Source organism: Chelonia mydas, chromosome 7 (genome assembly GCF_015237465.2).
Source record: "Chelonia mydas isolate rCheMyd1 chromosome 7, rCheMyd1.pri.v2, whole genome shotgun sequence".
Classification (NCBI taxonomy): Eukaryota; Metazoa; Chordata; order Testudines; family Cheloniidae; genus Chelonia; species Chelonia mydas.
This window is the reverse complement of record NC_057853.1, coordinates 59764405-59787628: the sequence shown is the minus strand read 5'-3', so window position 1 is coordinate 59787628 and position 23224 is coordinate 59764405. Positions and strand designations below refer to the sequence as shown.

Genomic DNA, 23224 nt, shown 5'->3' with positions numbered 1-23224 from the left:
ATCACAAGAATTAAACAAGTGAAAGCTGAGTCAGCAGGAGGGGTCAGACTCCTTCTACTTTGCTTGTTTTTGTTACCAAATTTAACTTGCTCAATTGATATTTTGAGTGGAGGGAGCCTATATTAAAAAATCTATGGCCTCAGTCCTTCCATCGGGTGTGAAGAGCTCACAAAAAACATCCTTCCACCTCACAGCTTGTCTTTGCAATTGCACAGTCCCTGTAGACAATGACAGATTGTGGTAAGCATCATGTCACAATCAACTTTGGAAGAGCCCTGAGGCCTTGCCTTTCCTAACCACCTAAGCCATCCAGATTTAACAGGCCTGATATTTTTAAGGTAAAAAACAAGCAGGAAAAACCTTCTTTAAGTTTTAAAAACCAACTCTTTCAAACCCTCTGTATCCATCAAAAAGAGCCAAGAAGGGCACAAGCACAGTTTTAAAAGTTCTTTGCGGTCACCATTAACTGAATTTAAATTGCAGAACTAAATCCTGTTCTCAGACATGTGCTATCCTATTGAAGACAACTGAGGATAGCTCTCAGCCTGCCAGATGTTTGTCACTTGTTAGGAATTGGAAGGCAGCCAGCTTGACTGAGCCCAAACTGAGTTTGCAGCACCTACAGTTAGAAGCCACATTGTTTAACTTGTAAACTAAGCACACTTCATCTTGAGTCCTGCCTGGCATTTTCAGTCCCGTCTCAGAATAGCATTGCATTTTAAAGTCTCTGGTATAATGTTCCTTACTGTGCAACTTGCCCAGCATTCTGTATCCTGTGTCACTGAAGTCATGTGCTCACTTGGCTAAGGTTGCATCAGGATTTTTAATAGAGCCCTTTATGTACAATGGCTTGTAGCTTTCTAGGCTGAAATTACATGTGCTAGGCAGGGGAGTGAGCTCTCTGTTTTGATGGCCACTCCGCCTTACACTGTGGTTCACCATGAGGCCCCATTCCAGCTTCATGCCTAGGATGGTCTGTCCTATCTCAATGCATTTCCCTCCCTATATTCTTCCCCAGGCCTCATTCCCATCCAAGGGCAACTCTGTATCCATACAGATATAAAAAGGGTGTTCTGTTATCTGGAAAAGACCAAATCCTTTAGAAGATGCAGTAGGTTATTTGTTGCATATAAGGAGAGATGCCATGGAGGAACCCATTGTTGAACAGACTCTTGCACTGGGTTAGGAGATGACTAGAACATTCATACATCTTAGCTAGGGAACTAGTACCCCCTGGTTTCAATACCCACTTCATGAGAGCCACCACAGCAGCAGCGATCTGCCTTAGGCAAGTTCCCCTGCTGGAGACCTGCACAGCAGCAACTTGGAGTTCGGTGCACACTTTCATCAGATGCTAGTCTCAGATTTAGCACCATGCTCCAGTGCCGAGTCTGGGAGAGCTGTGCTGTCATCCATATTTAGCTAAGGATCTGGTGGAGCTCTGCTTGCTAATCGCTCACAAGAGGAATGCACAGAGGCCCTTAAAGGAGAGAAACATTACTTTCTAGTAACTGTTCTTGGAGAGCTGCCTGTGTACAATCACACTGTCCTGCTCTTTTGGGTTTTTCTGAAGGATAAAAGTTAAACATGTGAATGTTGCCGACTCCCTTCCAGTTGGCTTTGTTGGGGAGGGGAGTTCTGAAGAGGGAATGCAATGAGGAGACCAGGGATGGCGTGGCAGACCAGAGTATGGAGGAAGTTGTGTGTATGAGGGCAGCTCAAAAAGAGGCAGAGAAACAGGGAGACAGTGGAGAGGTTCAAAGGGGATGACCTTTTCAGAGTGACCTCATAGGTGGAGATGTTCTATTCTCAGTGACAACTTGTTATAGGACAGGAACAGAGAAGCTGAATGGAACCACCAACCCATAAGTCACTTTCTGAACCTCACATAGTGATGTCCAATGTCTAAGTTCTGCTGGTATGAGATTTAGAGCTTTCCCTACTAGATGGCACTGCCTGGATCAGGTTATTTTAGCAGAATAAGTTGCGTTTCTTGCAGGTGGTTTCCCAGCTGTGCAGTTCTAATTGTAGAGAGTCTGTTTTTAAATGCCCTTTGCCTTCTTTTTCAGGCTGTGCGTGTTACAAAGCCCAAAATCCCAGAAGCCATCCGAAGAAACTTCGAACTAATGTGAGTAGTTGCGCAGCAGATCCCATTGTTTAGCAGGTTCATGCTGCTCACACCAACTAGGGTGTGTAATAGTTCCAGAATGTGCTATCAGGGAGAGTGGTGGGCCCCTTCACAGCCACTGCAGTTGGTGCCCAGGACCCCAAAGAGGGGTCCACGCTTCTTATTCCTCATTGTATGTTAGTGGAGAAATTCCGTGGAATTGACTAGAGGAGGAGGCGGCTCTTCCTCTTACCATCTTCTGTTGCTAGAATTCAACTCCTGCTGGCAGCGAGCAGAGACACTCACGGAAGGATCTCCTTCCCTATCCATGGGTAGCAGAACTCATCTCAGCAAAGCTCTAGTGGTTTCATATGTATTGAATTAGACAGGGCTCTTCTGTAAGGTCACTATCTCACTGCAGTAGTGTGCTGAACGCTGTATCTATTGAGCATGCTTTGTGAGTGTCCCTTCCCTGGTGGAAGGAAAGGCCGAATTGGCCACTGGCTCGGATGTAAATGGAGATTGTCAAGGACTCAAGTGCAGCAAAGTGGGGCTCTTCTCTCACCCTTCTCTCCTGTTCTTCTGAGGAGATAGATTCCCCCTCCCCAATTTCACGTGGAGATGAAATTTGAACTGGCTTTTTTGCCTTCCTGGTTGGTGCATCATCTTCCAAACCATTAGCAGCTGCTACAGTACCAGAGGAGGGAGCCCTGGAGATGGCTCGTTTGCTTCCCCTTCCTCCCTGTGTGTGTGGAAGAGTAAAGCAGCTATAAAACCAGTGCAGCCTGCTTGGCGTGAAGGTGTCTGTAGGTGGATGGTGATGCAGAACTGGTCTCTCTTCGTTTCTGTGCAGATTGCAACTTCAGACATCACAAAGCTCCCTGGAACTTGTCTGGGAGGGTTTAGCAGCCTCAAGCATTGCCCATCTGCTATTGTCCATGCAGGAGCCTGCTTTCTAGAAATTCCCTCAGGACTCTGAGGAAGGATCACACTGTGCTGCTTCCCCTGCATGCTGTCCTTTCCCAGAGTCACGGTTAGGTGTAGAGCTGAGGCATGGGAGCCATTCAGGGTTTACGTTAGCTAGTCTATAGCATACGGTTAAACTGCCCATCATAGTTTAACACTCACTCTGCTGTCCCTGCTTGGGGGTGGGTGGTGTCTGTCTGCAGCAGCTGCACAAGGGCAGTCTTTGCTGCTGGGGGTACTGGTGCTGGGATGGTGGGAAATAGATGAACCTGGGAAGTTGCCTCCAGAAAGGGGGTAGGTATCTGGGAAAAAAAGGAGAGCAAAGATACACAAGGCCAAGCAGAATGTAAGGACAGCAGGAGCAATAGAATAAGCGAGGTGCTTAATCCCAGGCATGGGTAGGAGAATGTTGGAGGACAGTTTTTGCACCACGCACGCACGCTAGTCATTACGCAGACTATGTTCCCATCTGTGTAACAAGGCCAGGTGGAGGCTTTATCTGGCTGTGGGCTGTGCTGCACTTGGGGCCGGGATGCACTCCGTGGCATGGCAGGATAGGGTGACTTGGCAGTGTTGCCCACTTTCGCAATTGTATCACAAGTCTTGTGATATTTGCTGTTTTCCATCAAGCCCCAGCTGCTGGAGTCATGTGATCACATGAGAATTTTGGCTTAATTACCAAAAAGTAAGTTTCTAGCATTTGTGGTTGTGAAAGAAAGCTTGAAAAGTGACCGTGATGCAGCCCTGTAGGTTAAGATATTGGACTGCAAATAAACCCAAAACTTATTAGTGAAAACAGATCAATATTTTTAAACGAAAAGGAGTACTTGTGGCACCTTAGAGACTAACCAATTTATTTGAGCATAAGCTTTCGTGAGCTACATCTCACTTCATCGGATGCATACTGTGGAAAGTGTAGAAGATCTTATTATGATAATGATATGATATGTATGATAATCAAGGTGGGCCATTTCCAACACAAATCCAGGTTTTCTCACCCCCCCCACCCCCACACAAACTCACTCTCCTGCTGGTAATAGCTTATCCAAAGTGACCACTCTCCTTACATTGTGTATGATAATCAAGGTGGGCCATTTCCAGCATTTTCATTATTTTTTCATGCTTTGTGTGTATATAATAATACACTTTCCACAGTACAGCTCACTTCATCGGATGCATAGCTCACAAAAGCTTATGCTCAAATAAATTGGTTAGTCTCTAAGGTGCCACAAGTACTCCTTTTCTTTTTGCGAATACAGACTAACACGGCTGTTACTCTGAAACCTATTTTTAAACGGAATCTCAAGACTTTTTGAGTTCTGATTTGTGACTTTTGATAATCTAGGGTTAGCAGTGCTACATATGTGCTCTGCCTTTGTGCTCCCATCACCAGGGCCATCTCTGAGCACCTTGCAAACATTCATTAAGTTACCTTCACAGACCTCCAGGAAACTAGGGCAGTGCTATTATCCCCAATGTATGGATGGGAACTGAGATGCATGGAGTCTGGCAGAGCCAAGAACCAAGCCCAACTCTCCTAAGTTTTGAACAAATGCCTTAATAGCTAAGGCAGCTGGTGGGTGGTGTTAGTAAAAAAGTTTGGGAACCACTTCTTCACCACCAGACCATCCTTCCACTCCAGCAGCCTGTGTCACAGGGATCCTCAGTATCCTCAGAGAGCAGCAGGCTTGTGGTGAGGGCAGTCTGGGGCTCTGAATCAACGAATGAGATGATAGCTTGCCTGAATGTTTAGTGTAAACACCTTTAGAGGAGTCCCAATAGTCAGCCCTGGAACCTGATCTTCCCCTGGGTCCATCTCTGCCCCCTTCTTAAAACTCCTGGGCCCATGGTCCTGGTGTGAATCCTGTGTTCTAACCACCATCCTTTGAAGCAGAGGACTGCTTGGCCTCCCCTTAAGAGAAGCTCCTTAATTGGCCACAGATCTCTTGTCCTCTAGGCTCATCAGGTTTTCTGTGTCACTCCCCCGAACTCCAGTAAGAGTGTTGCATGGAGGTCCCTCAGACAGCCAGAGTAGCTGTCTGTGCCCTGTGGATGCAGCTTAGCTCACGGGTAGACACCTTATGTGCATCTGCAAGAGATGTTTGGGGTCAGGAGAAGTTCAATGCATGGTGAAGTTCCTGAGTCTAAATCCTATTTTAATATTCTGGCTCAGCTGCTTTATTCTTAACCAGTCTGTTTGTGCCCTTCTCAGATCTCTAGCATTTTGAACTTCTCTCCCCTTTCATGTGCCTCTGCAAATAATGAAAGCTCTTCCATTTCCTTCGCTCGTGTTAGCAGGAATATACTCGGTGCTTGGGCCGGTTGTTAATTACATCTACCACAGCTAGCAGAGAGCACCAGAATGCAAAGCACAGACATCGTAGGTCCTCGCACAGGGTAGCATGCTGTCTTTTGGGTAGAATAGTGGAGTGGAGAGTTGAAGCAGGTTACCTTGGAAGGGAGCTAACTGGCTTTGGCTCCACTTGGTCACGTGGATATGCTGATTTGCCCAGGTTCACATCTGGAACCAGGAATAGAGAGTACCCTCTGCTGAAGGGGTGTTGTTGCCTTGTTGTCAGGACACGGTTTAGTCTTGGGGTTGTTAGGGAGCCTTGGCTGTTTGGCTTCCCAGCTGACAATGGTGGCACAGATGCAAGCATCTTTTCCAGGGTAACTGACCCTTCTGGCCCAGAGGCTCTGTCACTGCAGTGTGCTCATCTTGGAGCTGTCCCGGAAAAGCAGTGGGGTGCTCTAGCTAGTGCAGAATGCAGTAGCTTGTCTTTTGAGTGGAGTACTTGTTTGTGTAAGCGCCGTGCCTTGTCCCAGGTACTGGCTGCCTGTTTCTAGGTGCAGGTCTTTGATCCATAAAGCTTGCAGTGGTCTAGGATACGCTTCCTAGCAACCCCACCCATAAGTCATGTCAATTACAAGCCATCCTTGCGGTTTGGTTCAGGATGGGCAGCAAGACTTTCTCATGCAGGATACGGTGTCGGACTCTTCTGGCTGAAGCCCTAGATCATTGCAGGTGCAGAGGGCAGGTATTTCTGCACTCCACCCCTTTCATGAATTTAGTGCTTCCATGTAACGAGGCTCCCATGTGCAAAGGACCATTCAGGGCCATCTTTAAAACAGTAACTCCTCCTTCCCTTGCTAAGCTTGTACTGGGCAGAGCCTCAGGGAGGGCTCGGTTAACCTCCCCTTTGCTCAAGCAGTCAGCTGGCTTCCAGTTATGTCTCATGGAGTAAATCCCGCTAATTGGATTCTGAGTTAAATGATGATATTAAGAGATTTACACATTGGACTCCAAGGGCAGCCTGTGGTGACACAGCGACCACCAGTTAAGTGCAGCACAAAAAAACCCAGGAGCAAAAGCAAAATCCCAAATAGACAAGCGAGCTGCTCCTATTCTGCAGTCAATTTACTGGAGTTTTTAACAAGTAAACCTTCAGTTCACCCTATATTCACCAAGCATGCTTGTCTGTGTGCTGTCTCTGGTTGTTCTGTACCTGCAACTCCGTGTCTCTCCCACCTGCACTCAACTGCTCCCTTTTGGGATGGTGACATTGCTGGCTGTGTTTGTTCTAAATCTACACCCTGAAAGCTCACTTGCAAACTCTTTTGTGGTGCAGGGAGGCTGAAAAGACCAAACTGCTCGTCGTAGCACAGAAGCAAAAGGTTGTGGAGAAGGAGGCGGAGACTGAGAGGAAGAAGGCTCTCATAGGTATGTTGAAGAGTCATTGACACACAAGTATGCCAAGGACTAGTATCTTCAGATTTCATCTTCTCACAAGCTATTTACTGGAGTGGGCTTGGACAGAACATCCCAGCCAGGCCCTTTGGACAGTCTGCTGTCCCTAGCCAAGCAGGAACAGGCTAGGTCGCTAGTCAGGTGGGAGACATCCAGGATAAATCCTGCAGCTGATGATTCAGTAGATGAGGCTCCTCCCTCTGAATCAGCACTGACTCCCTCACCGGGGACAGCAGATCTCTGAGCACCTCATCACAAGGCCGCATTGCACCCTGCAGCAGTCGGTGGCTACCAGTTTTTGTGGTGATGCTGCTTCTGACCATTCAGTGATGCAGTGGGGCCTGTAATTGCCCAGTGGGCACATGGTGCAGAAGCACATTATGCTATGAAGCCGTGTGTTTAACTTCGGCAGTTTTATTCTCTCTTGTCATGTCAACAGTTTGTGTTGTGCTGACCCCAGTCCCCCATGTGGTGGTAGGGATGCTGTGCTGATGGAGGGGCCGTCTTTCAGAGGGGTTTTAAAGCCTACTCCTGGGGGTCATGGCCCTTTTGGAATGGAATGGAGAGCAGCCGCAGTGGTCCTGTCCAACTCTAGTTCAGGGAGCACATGCCACTTCCATGAATGATTCCCCCTTGTAAAGTGCTACATTGTGGTGCAGGACAGGGGCTTAGAAGCTCACTAGAGTTCTCAACACCCCTCCCTTGGAAGCTGCTTAGAACTTAGAGATGTTCCTTTTGAAGAGAAATTCTTAGTAGTTTGGCTTCTTCCCAAGATGTGTGCATCACATCACTAAACGGTTTGTTTTCAGTACATTGTAAGAGCATTCGGGATGGGGCTGCGTACTGTACTGGGGACACTTGTAAGCCAGATCAGTCCTGTGGACTGGAATCACAAGCTGTCCTGGTGAAAGTGGCTGAGCTCTGCAGGCTGATTGTCTCCACACCAAGGAAGTTTCTAGGGCATAATTTACTGGTAGCACCACCTGTGTGAAAGGTGGCTGAGTTACTGCAGTGCTAGAACCCATCACTGTTGTGTTTCCTGATTGTACCACCCAGATGTAACTGTTAATTTTTGAAGCACCTTGAGGGGATGGAAGAAGTGAGCTGTAGGGATAGCCTGGTACTGAGCCTCTTATCAGCAATAATATCCAGTGCAGTCCATTCAAAACTATTGTCCACATACTGTGGCCACAGGTGCTTGAGCGAGCATTGTCTGAGCTGCTGTTTGTAATTGCAGAAGCTGAGAAGGCGGCTGAGGTGGCCAAGATTCATTATCGACAGAAGGTTATGGAGAAGGAAACAGAGAAGAGAATTTCTGAGATTGAAGGTAACTGGAGCTTGAGTAGTGACATTTCTCCTCTCTTCTTTCTCTCCCCCCCACCCCCCGACCCTCCACGCTAGCTGTTAGCACAAGGTCTCCCAGAGGCACCGCCCCGCACCTCCAGTAACTATGGGTGGAGGAGAAACCTCAGCCCGGGGATCCACGGTGCTATCACAATGCAAATAATAAACCTCACACAACTGTAGCTCTTAACTGTGAGGGTAAATTCTCCCTGAGTGTTTTCCATCAGCTCTTCAGTGCCTGCACATGTGTGTTGCTCAGCCTGGCTGTAACCAGGCACAGCCAGTGATCTCCTTACATCACAGTCCCAGAGGGCTTGTAGTAATGTTGCTATTTCAGTTCTAATGCTCTTTTCTATTTGACTTTCTCTTGCTGTTAGATGCTGTTTTGCTAGCAAGAGAGAGAACAAAAGCTGATGCAGAATATTACACAGCTCAGAAAATGGCTGACTCTAACAAGGTATGGGGAGTGTTTTTGGAACAAAGTGACCCAAAGCGTAGACTTGCTTAGTCTCTTCACTCCACCGAGGAAGGGGAGGGCTCCAAATGGCAAGTGATATGGGAGTGTTTAATTTATCTGATATCAATCCAGTTTTCTGGTGCAGGGATTTAAATGTCGACCACAAACCCCTGTTGCTGGGTGAGAGGGGACCTGTGGGGATAAATCCAGTGATGTCTGCATGAGAATGTTGCCTCTTATGGGATCTGCTCTCTCACTCTGTATAGCTGAAACTCACGCCAGCATATCTGGAGCTGAAGAAGTATCAGGCCATTGCTGCCAACAGCAAGCTGTATTTTGGTAACAGCATCCCCAGCATGTTTTTGGATTCCTGCACCTTCAAACACGTGGCTATGAGGACCGTGCCAGAAGCGAGCCTCCTTTCAAAGGAGGATCCTGCACTCTCTGGGGGAAGCCACCTCAAAAAACCAGAGAGCACAGGCTGATGCAAGAGGTGGAAAAGCTTCAGCAAGCTCTGGAGGAAGCGGCTGCGTCGTGCAGACCAGTGTCCTCCCCGGTGTGCTACAGGGGCGCTGCCTGCTCTCTGCCATGCCCCAGTGGGGCGGACACAGCACACGCAGCCTCTTTCTACACAGATGTGACAATTTGGTTGATTTCTTTATGCAACAACTGTGTTGAGGGCTCTGCCTTTCCCTTTTCTCACTCTCTGTTTGAGCTGGTGCTTCCGAATGAGGGACAATCCTGTACTTAAACCTGCCTATACTGGAATATTAAAGGACAGAAGCCAGGGAGCCTTCTGCAGGAGGTGCAGTTCTTTAGAAGGCCTGCGTTCTGCATTACCTTTGTGGAAGGAGGTTTGGCCTAGGGGCCCTCGAGGGCGCTGGGTGAGTGGGATGGAAAGCCTGGTCGTTTTGCTGCCCACCCCCTGAGGCTGGACTGACTCGTTAACCTCCCTCATGCTGCTCTGAGGCCTGTCGCTCATCTAGATGTAAACTTAATTTCTTCTTGTAAAATGCTACCGACTTTCATCTGCGTCGTGCCTCACTGTGCACACCTGCTCAGCTCCCTAGATGCCAGAGGCCCGGCTAGGATGGGCTTGGTGGCAAGTAGATTTTTTTTTTTTTTTTTTTAAATAGGAACCATATAGCTCTAATCCTTTCTGTAGATAGCAACACTAACTGCTTTGAACTTGGCACTAGTCTATAGTGGTAATGCTGTGCTACCTGGGCTGCCTGTCTCCTTTAGCTGCCCTACGTGCAATGAAGATCGTGTTCTGCTCTTTGGTGCTGTATGGCTCTGTCTCCTCCCCTCCAAAGATGCGGATTGAGGAGCAGGCAGCATATGGTGCCAGGTACTGAGGGCAAGGGGACAGACTTGTGAAACCTGCCCTGACCACAGATGCCTCTGCCAGGCCCCCCCAGCCTCCTTTCAGTTAGCTTTGCCTCCTTGCCCTGGGAGGGCTGCTGCCTCTCTGCATCTGGCAGACAAAGGGAGGAGAGCAAGTGCAGATGGAGGACGCAGGAATCAGCGCTCCCAGGTCTGGATCAAAGTCGTCTCCCTCCTCCTCCCCCCCCCCCCCCCCCCCAACGCACAAGGGACTCAGTTGGCTGTCTTGCTGCCCACCTCTCCGGTGCTGGGGTGGCCCAGTGTTCATTCTGCCTCCAAGCAGGGCATGGGCTCAACCTGCTGCTTCAGCTCAGTCTTGCTCCACCACTTCTGCAGCTCTGTCCCAGGGTGCCGGGATCAGGCTGCTGAGCTCCTGCGGTGGGAGGTCTGCAGAAGCAGCTCCCGATTGGAGTCATTTAATGTGGGGGTATTCTGTTTTTGAATGAAGTATTGTCGCTTCCCCAGAGAGCAGGCGCTCAGTGTGAACAGCTCCCATTGCCCAACCCGTTGTCTGTTAGCATTTTTGACCAGCCATAATGTCCTCAACTGAGTGGCGCTGCTGCTTGGGATGCTTCCCTGCTCGTGGCACAGGAAGGAAGCCCCCTGCTGGGGATACTGTGCGACATCTGCTGTCTGTCCCTTGACCCACTATCCTAGGGTGGGGGGAATTCCTACAGGAGCTGTGCTTGGTGTAGTCTCCTCCCCTCCTCTCCAATGGTAGGGCCACTGTTCAGGTGGTATTTCACATACTGTTGTGTAGACGCTTCCTTTTAAGTCCTGGGGTGGGGTTTAGATCACTGGGATTGGTTCCAGAATGTCTTGCCTCCCATCTGGCCCTGACCCTCGCTCTGCTAAGGTGGGAAAAGAGCAGCCTCATCCACCAGAATTGGAGTCTATGTGCTCGTCCCACCCTCCGGCTCCACGGGCTGCACTAGCCCACTCGGCCCTGTGGGTGCTTCTTGGAAACGCTGAGCACCTGCATTTTGCCCTGCAGTTGATGTTGCAGGGAGTGTGGAGCTGGGGCTGGACTGGGGGCTTGTCTGGGGAACGTGCTGTGTATTTTTTCCTGAATGCTAATAATTTACCTTGTTCTCTGAAGTATTCAGTTCAAGGTTTAAAAACCTGAACCTGCCTTAGTACCTGCTGATGGCCTCCTGAGTGGGCGCAGGGATCTCACCGGGACTGGCCCCCACACACTGATTTTGTGCCGATTTAACTATTTTACTCGGGGGGGTTCCCTGGTTGAAATAGTTAAATGAGTGTGAGCCCTCGTGTGCGTGCTGTTACACTGGTGTGAAGGTTCCTCTTCCTCTGCAGGACTAGCAATACTGCCCCAACCTCTTTTGTCCGGGTATAGTTGTGGCCATGCTCAGGGAGTTGGCCTGCTCTGTCTTACTGTCAGTGGGGTACAATTTGTGTGTGGATGGGGCCTGAGGCTTGGAGCTTTGCTTCTGACATTTCTGTTCCTCGTGTCTGTAGATCTCATGTGGCCAAATGGCTGTTCTCTCCTAAGCATTGCTCCTGTGCTGCCCTTTCTTGGGGAGTCCTTGTGCTGCCTCGCTCCCCTGGGGGACAGAATGCCCCCTTTCTACTTTGCAGCATGAGCCCTGTGGTTCTTACTGGAGCTATTGTTCTCAACCCACTGCCCCTTCTGCAGCATTTCTGCCTTTACTGTGTTCAGCCAGAGTGCAGCATATCTCTTGGAGGAGGTGTCCCAGCATGAATACAGTGTGCTTTACAGACCTGTTGCTCTGCATCCACTTTGCTGTTGGCTGTTTGGGGTGCACATTTAGTTGCTGCAGCCAGAGTATTCTCTTGTCCAGATACTTTCAAGCTAGTGCCCATAGGAAGGGAAGGCCCTGTGACTCCCTGTGCATTGGGCTGTCAGCATTTGTTTGCCAGTCTCTTAGAGCCCCGCTAAGGTGGGAACCCAGGAACAATTAGCCACCTGAGGATTAAAATGCCATGCAGCCTCCTGGAGCCAGGCAGCAGCAGAGATGGCACTTCTTGATTGGGAGTTTGTGCACTCCTGCAGCTTCTGGGGTGAGGACAGAGAACCTTACCATAGTGCCATTGCCTCCTTGCCCCACTGTGATAAGGTGGGAGAAGAGCAGGCTCATCCACCAGAACTGGAGTCTACATGCTCATGGCTCCATGCTGAGCTGAATGGCACAGTCCTGCTGACAGCCCCCTGGCAGTTCCACCATCTCGTGGAGAGAAGCCAGGCATTGCCAAGCAGCCTGTGGCCCCATGGACTTGTCAGAGTTTGAAGTAGCAGCCTCTGAATCTGCATCCTGGCCAGGGAGAACTCACCTGCTCTGTGGTTGAAGGTCTGCTAGGTGAGATGGGCCTGAGCCCTCTGCTGTAATGACCAGCAGCCACAGCACACTGGGTGGCTCTGCCAAGACTGCTGGCTAGCAGGAAGTTAGACTGGTTGACATCTGTGCCTCTGTCCCTAGGGAATTAGTCTCTGTGCCTCCCATTTCCCCAAGCTGCTAAGCACCAAGCTATTAGCTGATGTGTGTCAGTCCTCCAGCCATATGCCAAGTACCTGCTTTCAAGGTCTCTGTGCTCTAGTCCAAGTTCTGAGCTGTCCAGTTGCCTGGCTGTGGGCTACACCAGTCTGCATTCCTGGGAGGGCCTGCACTGCAGCAGGAGAGCATGGTCACAAGTACAAACTATGACTGAACAAGCATCTGCTCCAGCTGTTTGAAAGTCTGCTACAAGCAGGGTTCTGTGCCCACCAGCATTCTCACTGACTGAGGATGAGTGGGAGCTTGGTGTCTAAGGGATGCCTGATGGGGCAGGGGATGGTGACAAGCCCTGTACTCTCTCGGGTGCCTGGGTGTACAAGACCTATGTATTGCTGTAAGAGCAGACCACTCCTCCAGCTCCAGGAGGCAGGCAACAGCACACACAACTGCAATGGCGGGCTCTACAGCCAGCGGGTGATGCTAGATTCAGGGTGCATACAGAAAACAGCTCCTTCTCTGCAAGAGGGGAGGTGCTCCACCCAAACTTCTGTTCACTTGCGGCCTCAGTCTGCTGCCAAGAAGGTGCTGCAGGCTGGACTTAGCACATCTAATGCCAAGCTGTACAGGCCCTTTATCTGGCTTGGAATATATATGTCAGATACTCACCCTCCCTTGCTTGGTGTGATTTGCTTTTTGTACATTTCTCTAAGGAGTGCTTGAGGATGTTCCCAAGGGTTCACAGTCCTTTGGCAATACTTGATCAGTGCTTCCTGCACTAGACAGAAATCGCCTGTTTTCCTAACCAACATTTTAGGGTCCACATTCTGATCACTTTTACCTACTCTAAAATACTGTCCATGACATGCTGGTCATAAGTGAGACAGTTGGTTTGATCAGTGTGGGTCACTTGTGCATTAGTTTGAATTCTCACAGGGCTCATGGTCTGGAATTTACCTGTTTGAAAATGAATTTAGAAGTGTCCATGTTTTGAGATAGCAAACAACTTTCCCTCCACGAGCTGCTGGATTGTGTCTGAGGGCGGGTGGGGGGGCCTTGGGGCCTGGACAAGTTTCTGTGGAATTTACTTTTTAAAAAATTATTCATTTATATGGCAAAATGTTAAATTTTTGGATAAGAATAAAATTATTTTGATACCACGTATTGGGTGGCTACCTTACCCTCATCCTGCCTGCCTGCGTTGGGACTAGGCTGCCTCTTACTAGGTCTCCCACCCCACATTTCCACCAGATTCATGTGAAGGCAGGCAACTGTGGTCTCACCCTCTGCAAACTCAGGGGAGGACCCAGCCCAGTATAAACAAATCAACCACCTCCATTTCCTGTCCTGTCTAGGTTTCCCTACTGGAAATACTCCAAGTGTCTTGGAGGGTACACAGAACCTGTATAGCCTAACACCTACCTTCAGCCCCTGCTCTTCTGCTGCAGCTAGAGGCTGTTGTGGGGGCTCTGCTGTTTAGGGCTCTAAAGCAAGATCTGCTCACGGTTGGGGGCTGAGGTTCTCAAAGGGAAAGATTTCCCAAGCCCAGGGCTTCTCCAGACCTAGCACTCCCCACTGGTGGGATCCAGGAGGGTGGAGCAGTGAAGGCCAGATGGAGAATCATTACCTGCCATTCAGTCACAGAGCTGTTACACATGCATCCATCCTCCCACAGCTCCAGGGCAATCTGCCCTGTACATGCACCAGGGCAAGGAGACAGACCCCCTAACCCACTGCCCCTGGGCTCTCGCGCATCAAATTGGAGTAACATAACCCTGCTCCACCGCAACTGTGGCCAGCGTGGGGCCCTCCTTGTCACTGGTGTCAAGGTAACAAGGCTGCCAGGAGCTCAGCCTCTCCTGTCTCTGAGTGAAGGGAGATGGGAGGGTTGGGGGTCAGGGGAACTGCAAAAGGGGTTAAGGCTAAGTCATAGGAGAGCAGCCTCAATCCCTTCCCTCCTGTTCAGGCCAAGTCCATTTTATGGCTGTTGAAAAACCAAACTTGTTTTGTTCAGTTCAGGACAGCAGAGGGCCACATCCATTGATGGGTGCAGAGATGTACCATCTGCACTGCTTTCTCACTGCTGAAAAATGGAGCAGCTATTCAACAAAGACATTTAGGCTCCCCTACCTTCCATAGAAGCCAGATGAAGTCAGAAGCTTAAATATCTGTGTATTGAAGGGAGAGATGCAACCTTTCTCCTGTGAGCACAGGCCAACCCTGGGCTGCTGGACAAGTGAAGAATCTGCTCCATTGCAGGTGGGGTTCAGAGCGGCAGCTTTCCTCTAACTGTCAGTAACCGATGGAGGGGAGAGCCACTGTATGAGCTGACTTACCTCTGCATGGTGGCTGCTGCTGCTAAAGCGCTAAGCAACTCTGTGTGCGGATACCCCCTCCTGCCCTGTGGCCCCCATGAAGTCAGCGTTGGGCCCCAGGACAGCAGTCCTCTAAAGTACAATGTGAGTTTAGACTAAAGCCCTCAGACCATGATCGAGACAAAGACTAGGGGCTGGATCTGTGCCCCAAGCTCTCCAAAGACGCATACAGGGCTGCAAGGGATCAGGAGAGTCCTACCTCCCTCCCTTAGCAGTCACTGTTCAACCCTTCCCCCAGCCAGCATCTAGAAACCCTGCACCAAGCTGGCCTGCAGTTTTTACTCTTACCAATGCCTTTGATTCAACTCATATCAAACTGAGCAACATCAGATTTAACACCATGTTGAGTGAAAAGATCACATTAAAGGTTATAAATTATCATGATTAAAAAAAAACCAACCCATCTTCAGACAGACCATAACTCAGACAATAATTTAAATGATAAAATACATTGGCTGCCAACAGAATAACCCAACACCAGCTGACCGTGATGTGCTCTGGGTGAGTAGGGCTGTTTGCTCAGCGCAGCATGTATTACTGTGGCATCAAGTTACTGCAGTAGATTCTGGGGTCCTGGCTGCTACCTGCCAGGCACCGTACAGCACTGGCTCCTGCATTGGCAGTAGCTGGTCATGCCTACGCACTGCACAGCCAGCAGCTTTGGAAATCTGTGCTGGGGAGAGAGTGGCTACTGCCTGCCCAAACCCAGGAACATCCCGAATGCCAGCTCCAGCCAGGAGTCCCAGTTCATCCTGACATGCTTTGGAAGGACTGGGCTGGAAAGTGCCATACGAGGGTCTGTGCTGCAGATAGTAGGAGCTGACACTTGAGACATTGAGGGAATTGGGCTGGCAGCTTGTCACAGTTGTTTTGCCTATAAGGAAAGGCCCTATGGAGGGCTGGGGAGCCAGCCCAGGCTCCTGGGTGTGTCACTGTCAGCAAAACCATTTGGCTGGATTCAGGCACTAGGGGCAGGGCAAAAACAGTCTCTGAACATGCTAAGGTTCCAGCTGTTACCTAAGAGGCCATTGCTGGAATGGCCTTCCACAACCCCGGCCTGACTGCTGAATTGGATCACCCGCAGGGGCGGGGCACGTTTGCTATGTCCAGCACCTGAAAGCAACAACATAATTTCAGGCGGCAGCATGGGGGGATGCAGTGGGCAGAGATTACAGCTGCCAGCTTGCAATGCTGGGGTTAGTCCCCTCGATCTAGCTGACACGGTCCATGCTAGGATGGGTGGTCTTGGCAGTGCGTTGCCATGACACAATGATCTGCTGGGCTCATTGCTACAGATCATGCATGGCATGGAAATAGGAACGGTCCCCTGAGCTGCTCCCCCTACCCCCCCATGCCTGCATGGGAAGGGGGGGCTCTGCAGTGAGAGAAGTGTCCCTCATTTGTACTTTTGGGAAGGCCTTGCCCTTTCACTAGTGAAAACCTGAGAACGTTTCCCTACATCTGCTGGTGTGAGCCCCCCTGGCCTCCAAGCAGCCATTGCTGGCCAGCCCTGCTGTATTGTGCAGCCACAGCATCTGTGTTAAGGCACAGCTGAGTCAAGCATTTCATGTAAACACTCAAGACCTTGAAGGAAGACTCTGCTAAGCGAGTCGAGTACCATTAAGCAAGAAGCAGAAATGCTCAATCATTCTAGAGAAACGCTGGAGCCAGCCACGCCTTGCTGTCCCAGCTGCCACAGTCTGGGTCATCTCCGTGGAGCTGGAGGCTTCAGTGCCACCTTCAAGGAAGCGGCCTGCTGGAAAACAGAAAGAGAGGAGCCATGAGAGGGGGTGGGTCCTGGGACCGTGCTAAAGCCACCCTGGCAGTGACTGAATGAGCGTGGCACATTGGCCCAGCCCAGTGCCCTCACTGGCACAGGAAGCGGAGGAACAGCTCAGTCACTCTAAAACAAAACAAAGCTGACTAGCCTGCTACTCAGCTAGTGAGGGAGTAGGGCATGATAGCCACCTAAACAGGGAGCCTAGCCAGGCAAAGGGAACCCCCCCCCCAGCCCCACTGGGTAACACAACAGCCAATCTGATCGCAGACACGCAGAGCTGGGCTCACCTGGGGCTGACTGGATTGACACATCAGGGCAGTAGGTTTGGCAGGCGGGATAGGCAGAGCTGACAATTTGGTCCCATCCATGCTACAGCCATTCAGCTTATCTGCCTTACGCTGGCAAGAGCAAGACAAAAAGCATTCCTTTAATGGCCATTTCACCTGCAAAAACTGGCAGCTGTTCATGATAGCCACCTAAGCAGGGAGCCTAGCCAGGCAAAGGGAACCCCGCCCCCAGCCCCACTGGGTAACACAACAGCCAATCTGATCGCAGACACGCAGAGCTGGGCTCACCTGGGGCTGACTGGATTGACACATCAGGGCAGTAGGTTTGGCAGGCGGGATAGGCAGAGCTGACAATTTGGTCCCATCCATACTACAGCCATTCAGCTTATCTGCCTTACGCTGGCAAGAGCAAGACAAAAAGCATTCCTTTAATGTGCAACGTTATAAATCTTTTGGGATCAGCGTCCATTTCAGCTGCAAAAACTGGCAGCTGTTCTCCCAGAAACTGCTATCAGAATAGGAGAACGGGAAAGAAAAGAAATGAGACCCCCCCCACCCCACCCCCGTGAATCCCAGTAAGCCAAGGCAGGGCCTCACTGACAACAGCTGTAATGATTTTTTTCCAGTGCTGGAGGCAGCTGCAGTGCAGCTGGTTGGTTGGCAGAAAGCAGCCCATCGCATAGCGCAGACCATACAGTATCTAGCCCTGGACACTCCTGAGCACGTGGAGCACAGCCTAGGTGAATTCAGGCCATGCCACTGTAGTGGTGTGGATGCAGCACAGCTGACCCCAGCACTCCTGCCTCTGCCCCCCCAGGCCCAGCACACCATGCTGCCCATTCCAAGGGTTGACTCTGGCAGGCACACAACCTCCTGGATAAGGCCCCCCAGCTCTTGTGTGGGCTGCCCCCCATCAGACTGTCCCCCCACAGCCAGCCATGGGCCCTCAGTACTGGTCGCGGAGCTGGGGGTGGGTGGGGGGAAGGGGTGTGTGAGCAGATCCCCTACTTGTGAAGTGAGAGCTGAGTGGCTAGTGGGCAGAAAGTCCAGTGTGAGGACCCAGGATGAGACGCACCTGTTTGCTTCTCAGCTCGGGGAGAGGCCGGGTCGGTGGCTTCGGCTTCACCTAAACAACAGGGTGCAACAGAGTCAGTCACCCAGTTCCAAACCAACTCCCACCAGGTGCCCCCGACCCCTACCACAGCTCGGTGCTGCCACGTGGGCTCAGCAAAAGCGCTGGTGGGGCCAGTGGCACGAGTAGGGGCCGCTGGGGCAGGGGCCACACTTTCCAAGCAAAGAATAAGGACAATCTGCTGGGAAAGAAGTGCTGTGAGGCTCTGGCCAAGTAACTCAGCCTGCCTGGCTCTGGCTCTGATGGGGCCAAAGGCCATGTGGAAGTGGGGGTGTTTGAACTTTGCTGATTCAGGCTTTCAGCATCATGGAGAAGCCTAACCGGGACCTTGGCTGAGGGGGCTTCTGCACCAGGGGTGGGCAGATGCCTCGGGAGGTGCCAAGGGTGTTTGAGACTCAACCCACCAGCATTGCAGGGCTAGGGGCTGGCCTGTGGACATGCTGCCCCACTAGTTCCCCCTGACAGCTCCACATGGGGCTGGGTAATGGGGGAGAGAGTTCTGCACTGGGAGGAGCAGTGGGGTCATCACACACCGTCTGGGTGGTGGGATTGCAGCACGGGGAGCTGCAAGGAGGCCTGGCAGGAGAGGGCAGGGGGCACCCCCGAGCAGCACATGCTGTTTTGGGGCCTGAAACTGGGCTGAGGATGGCTTCAGGCAGGGAGGTGACATGCTGGGCAGGCCTGCAGGTGACTAATGTCAAGCACCAGCTCCAATAGGGATGGTGATGCTGCCAGTTAGGGTCCCCGCTAGCACGTGTGCGTTCCAAAGCTTGGTGAGAAGCAGCATTACCTCGCCAGCAGCTGGTTTGGGCTTTGCAGAGACCAGAGGGGGAGGTGCCACGTTGGGTTTAACTCCAACCTAATTCAAATGCAGAGAAAAGAAAACAAGCCTAAGGTTTCGCGGTCGTCTTTGAATGAAAATACTGTGTCTCCTGTCAGTTCCCAGGCCAGCAGCACACGGCAGCCTGTGCTGGGATTCAATGGGGGAGCAGTTACTCACATGGCCACGTTTACACATCTGCAGGGCCATGTCCTGAGGGAGTGACTGGAATCACAGCGCATGCATTCACTAGGGGCAGGCCAGCGTGGAGAGCCTGGTGCCATGTGCAGCACTGGCACCCCTCCCCCGCATGCTGCTGCCCCTAAGGGAGCTGAGGACCAACCGGCTCCAACCTGCCCACCTCTTCCCTATCCCGTCCCCCCACAGGCTGCTGCCCCCAAGGGAGCTGAGGCCCAGCTACAGGGGCTTTTTCCAAGCAGTTCTTCGGCCTGGCACTCTACCCAGAGGCAGCATCTCTGCTCTGGAAGCTGCTCATGGCTAATGTTCTGTCTAACGCTGTGCGCAGCCCTAGAGCCAGGTGGCGTGGAGAGATGGGGGTATAAGGGTGTCTTGAACTGCACTTAGCGCAGCCTCGCCAGGGACGGAGCTGCCTATCTGGGTGGGGGTTGCCTTGGGCTTTTGAAAGGCTCTCATTTATTGTGATGCCAGAGGCCACCAAGGCCCAGGAGCAATTTTCCCAAAGCAGTTCAATTGTCATCGGGCCAGTAAGCAAGACTAAGAGTGACTCTCCAGCTGACAAACTGGAGAAAAGGTCTGAAGTAAACAGGATGAAATTCAATAAGGACAAATGCAAAGTGCTCCACTTAGGAAAGAACAATCACAGTTGCACACATACAAAATGGGAAAGGACTGCCTAGGTAGGCGTACTGTGGAAAAGGATCTGGGGGTCATAGTGGATCACAAGCTAAATATGAGTCAACAGTGTAATGCTGTCGCAAAAAACGCAAACATCGTTCTGGGATGCATGAGCAGGAATGTTGTAAGCAAGACACAAGAAGTAATTCTTCCACTCTACTCTGCTCTGATTAGGCCTCAACTGGAGTAGTGTGTCCAGTTCTGGGTGCCACATTTCAGGAAAGATGTGGACAAATTGGAGAAAGTCCAGAGAACAGCAACAGAAATTATTAAAGGTCTAGAAAACATGACCAGTGAGGGAAGATTGAAAAAAATTAGGTTTGTTTAGTCTGGAAAAGAGAAGACCAAGGGGGGACATGATAATAGTTTTCAAGTACATGAAAGGTTGTTACAAGGAGGAGGGAGAAAAATTGTTCTCGTTAACCTCTGAGGATAGAACAAGCAGCAAATGGCTTAAACTGAAGCAAGGGCAGTTTAGGTTGGACATTAGGAAAAACTCCCTGGTAGGGTGGTTAAGCACTGGAATAAATAGCCTAGGGAAGTTGTGGAATCTTCATCACTGGAGATTTTTAAGAGCAAGTTAGACAAACTCCTGTCAGGGATGGTCTAGATAATACGTAGTCCTGCCCTGAGTGCAGGGGACTGAGCTAGAAGATGTCTCAAGGTCCCTTCCAGTCCTACAATTCTGATAGCTGGGTGTTCGCCTGGGAGGAGGCAGACTGAGGGGCTAGTCCCTGCCTCATTGACCCCTCCAGTATTTTATACAAAGCAGAACAGCTTAAACAGGTTAGACTGAGAACCCCCACCCCCCACAGCCCAGTGGTTAGTGCACTCCCCTGGGAGGGTGAGACCCAGGTTCAGAGCCTATTCTAGATTGAGAGGTTCAAACCTGGGTCTCCTGCCCCACAGGGACATGCCCTAACCATTAGGGTAATGATTATAAAGGGGGGGCGCTAGACCATCTCCTCCTCCAGCCATTTGGTGAATCTAGCCCCTTTTAAAAAAAGTACTGCAGAAGCAGGAAGCTTGCCCAAAGATCAATGGAGCCACTAGAAGATTGAGATGTTAAAATAGCACTCAAGGAAGACAAAGCTGTTGTGGAGAACCTAAATTAATTCTTTGCATCGGTCTTCACTGCAGAGGATGTGAGGGAGATTCCCAAATCTGAGCCATTCTTTTTCGGTGACAAATCTGAGGAACTGTCCCAGATGGATAGGTCCATCAATGGCTATTAGCCAGGATGGGCAGGGATGGTGTCCCTAGCCTCTGTTTGCCAGAAGCTGGGAATGGGCGACAGGGGATGGATCGCTGGATGATTGCCTGTTCTGTTCCTTCCCTCTGGGGCACCTGGCATTGGCCACTGTCAGTAGACAGGATACTGGGCAAGATGGACCTTTGGTCTGACCCAGTATGGCTGCTCTTATGTTCTTATTGAGGTGTTGATAGAGGAGATTTTGGAACAAATTGATAAATAAAACAGCAGTAAGTCACCAGGACCAGGTGGGATTCACACAAGAGTTCTGAAGGAACTCAGATATGAAATTGCAGAACTACTAAGTGCAATTAGTAACCTATCGCATAAATCAGCCTCCGTATTGGATGACTTGAGGATAGCTAATGTTGATTTTTAAAACGGCTCCAGAAGCGATCCTGTCAATTACAGGCCGGTAAGACTAACTTCAGTTCCAGGCAAATTGGTTGAAACTACAGAGAATTATCAGACACACAGATGAAAACGATTTGTTGGGGAGAGGTCAATACAGCTTTTATAAAGGGAAAATCATGCCTCCCCAACCTATTAGATTTTTTTGAGGGGATCAACAAACGTGGACAAGGTGACTCAGTGGACATAGTGCACTTGGACTTTCAGAAAGCCCTTAACAAGGTTCCTCAACAAAGACTCTTAAGAAAAGTAAGCAGTCATGGGATAAGAGGGAAAGTCCTCTCATGAATCAGAAACTGGTTAAAAGATAGGAAACAAAGGATAGGAATAAATGATCAGTTTACAGAATGGAGAGAGGTAAATAGCAGAGTTCCCCAGGGGTCTGTACTGGGACCAGTGCTGTTCAACATATTCATAAATGATCTGGAAAAAGAGGTAGACAGCAAGGTGGCACAGTTTGCAGTTGACACAAAATTACTCAAGATACTGAAGTCCAAAGCAGACTGAAGAGTTACAAAGAGATCTTACAAACTGGGTGATTGGGCAAAAAAATGGCTGATGAAATTCCATGTTGATAAATGCAAAGTAATGCACATTGGAAAACATATTCCCAACTAAACATACAAAATGATGGGGTCTAAATTAGCTGTTGCCACTCAAGAAAGAGCTCTTGGGTCACTGTGGATAATTCTCCAAAAACATCTGTTCAATGTGCAGCAGCAATCAGAAAAGCTAATAGAATGTTATGAACCATTAGGAAAGGGATAGATAATAATACAGAAAATATCATAATGCCACTATATAAATCCATGGTACGCCCACACCTTGAATACTGCATGCAGTTCTGGTCTCCCCAAGTCAAAAAATATATATTAGGATTGGAAAGGATAAAGAGAAGGGCTACAAAAATGACTGGGGGTATGGAACAGCTTCCATATGAGGAGAGATTAAAAAGACTGGGACTGTTCATCTTAGAAAAGAGACGACTGAGGGGGATAGGAGAGAGGTCTATAAAATCATAAATGGTGCGGAGAAAGGGAATAAGGAAGTGTTATTTACTCCTTCATGTAACACAGGAAATGAATAGGCAGCAGGTTTAAAACACACAAAAGTAAGTACCGTTTCCCACAACACACAGTCAACCTGTGGAACTCACTGCCAGGGGATGCCTGTGAAGGCCAAAGTATAACTGGGTTAAAAAAAAATTAGATAAATTCATGGAGGATTGGTCCCACAATAGCTATTAGCTAACATGGTTAAGAATGCAACCCATGCTCTCTATGTCCCTAAGTCTCTTACTGCCAGATGGTGGGACTGGATGACAAGGAATGGATCATTAAATAATTGCTATGTTCTGTTAATTCCCTCTGAAGCATCTGGCACTGGCCACTGTCAGAAGACAGGATACTGGGCTAGATGGACCATTGGTCTGTCCCAGTATGGCCATTCTTATGTTCTTATCTAAAGGCTCCTTATGAAGGGAGTTGGAACCACTTTTCCTGTGACCCTTTTTGGAGATTTTCCCTTCCTGGGAGAGAGCTGACCCGAGGTCAAAGAGGCACTGAATCTGCCCAGAGATTGGTGTACGGGGAGGTGTCCTTCTGATCTGGCTCTGAAATGGGGCAAAGGGCAGTGCTCCATCATTAGTAGTCTAAACTTCATCTCCTAGTTCTTCCTCACCCTGAATTTAAGGGCCAGACAGAAGTTACACTTCTGAGGGTCATGTAACTCTCCAAGGCAGAGAACACCTTTGAGTGACCTTCGCTAACTGGGCTTCCCTCCTGGCAAGAGAGGCAGTGTTTGAGGCAGTGT

At 50.0% G+C, this 23224-nt stretch overlaps 2 protein-coding genes across 9 annotated transcripts in view; one reads left to right on the top strand and one right to left on the bottom strand.

The window, feature by feature from the left end:
- Window positions 1–9413, top strand: part of ERLIN1 (ER lipid raft associated 1) — a 57189-nt gene extending 47776 nt beyond the window's left edge. For 5 of the 6 annotated variants that reach the window (XM_043551787.1, XM_043551786.1, XM_037903438.2 and 2 more), the window contains 5 exons: window positions 2070–2128; window positions 6703–6794; window positions 8059–8148; window positions 8543–8622; window positions 8889–9413. In XM_043551787.1, coding sequence (XP_043407722.1) covers window positions 2070–2128; window positions 6703–6794; window positions 8059–8148; window positions 8543–8622; window positions 8889–9107 — 540 coding nt within the window. In that variant the 3' untranslated portion in view covers window positions 9108–9413. Of the gene's footprint in view, window positions 1–2069; window positions 2129–6702; window positions 6795–8058; window positions 8149–8542; window positions 8623–8888 lie in introns of those variants that run through there. The other variant, XR_005226043.2, reaches the window with a different exon arrangement.
- Window positions 9414–15215: 5802 nt separating this feature from the next.
- ADAM8 (ADAM metallopeptidase domain 8) overlaps window positions 15216–23224 on the bottom strand; it is a 98429-nt gene continuing 90420 nt past the window's right edge. The window contains exons 22-26 of one of the 3 annotated variants that reach the window (XM_037904937.2): window positions 18844–18912; window positions 17997–18047; window positions 17210–17320; window positions 16922–17032; window positions 15216–16610 (exon numbers count right to left, since the gene is read on the bottom strand). In XM_037904937.2, the coding sequence (XP_037760865.1) occupies window positions 16560–16610; window positions 16922–17032; window positions 17210–17320; window positions 17997–18047; window positions 18844–18912 (393 nt within the window). In that variant the 3' untranslated portion in view covers window positions 15216–16559. The remainder of the gene's footprint in view (window positions 16611–16921; window positions 17033–17209; window positions 17321–17996; window positions 18048–18843; window positions 18913–23224) is intronic. The other 2 variants (XM_037904938.2, XM_043551785.1) reach the window with 2 other exon arrangements.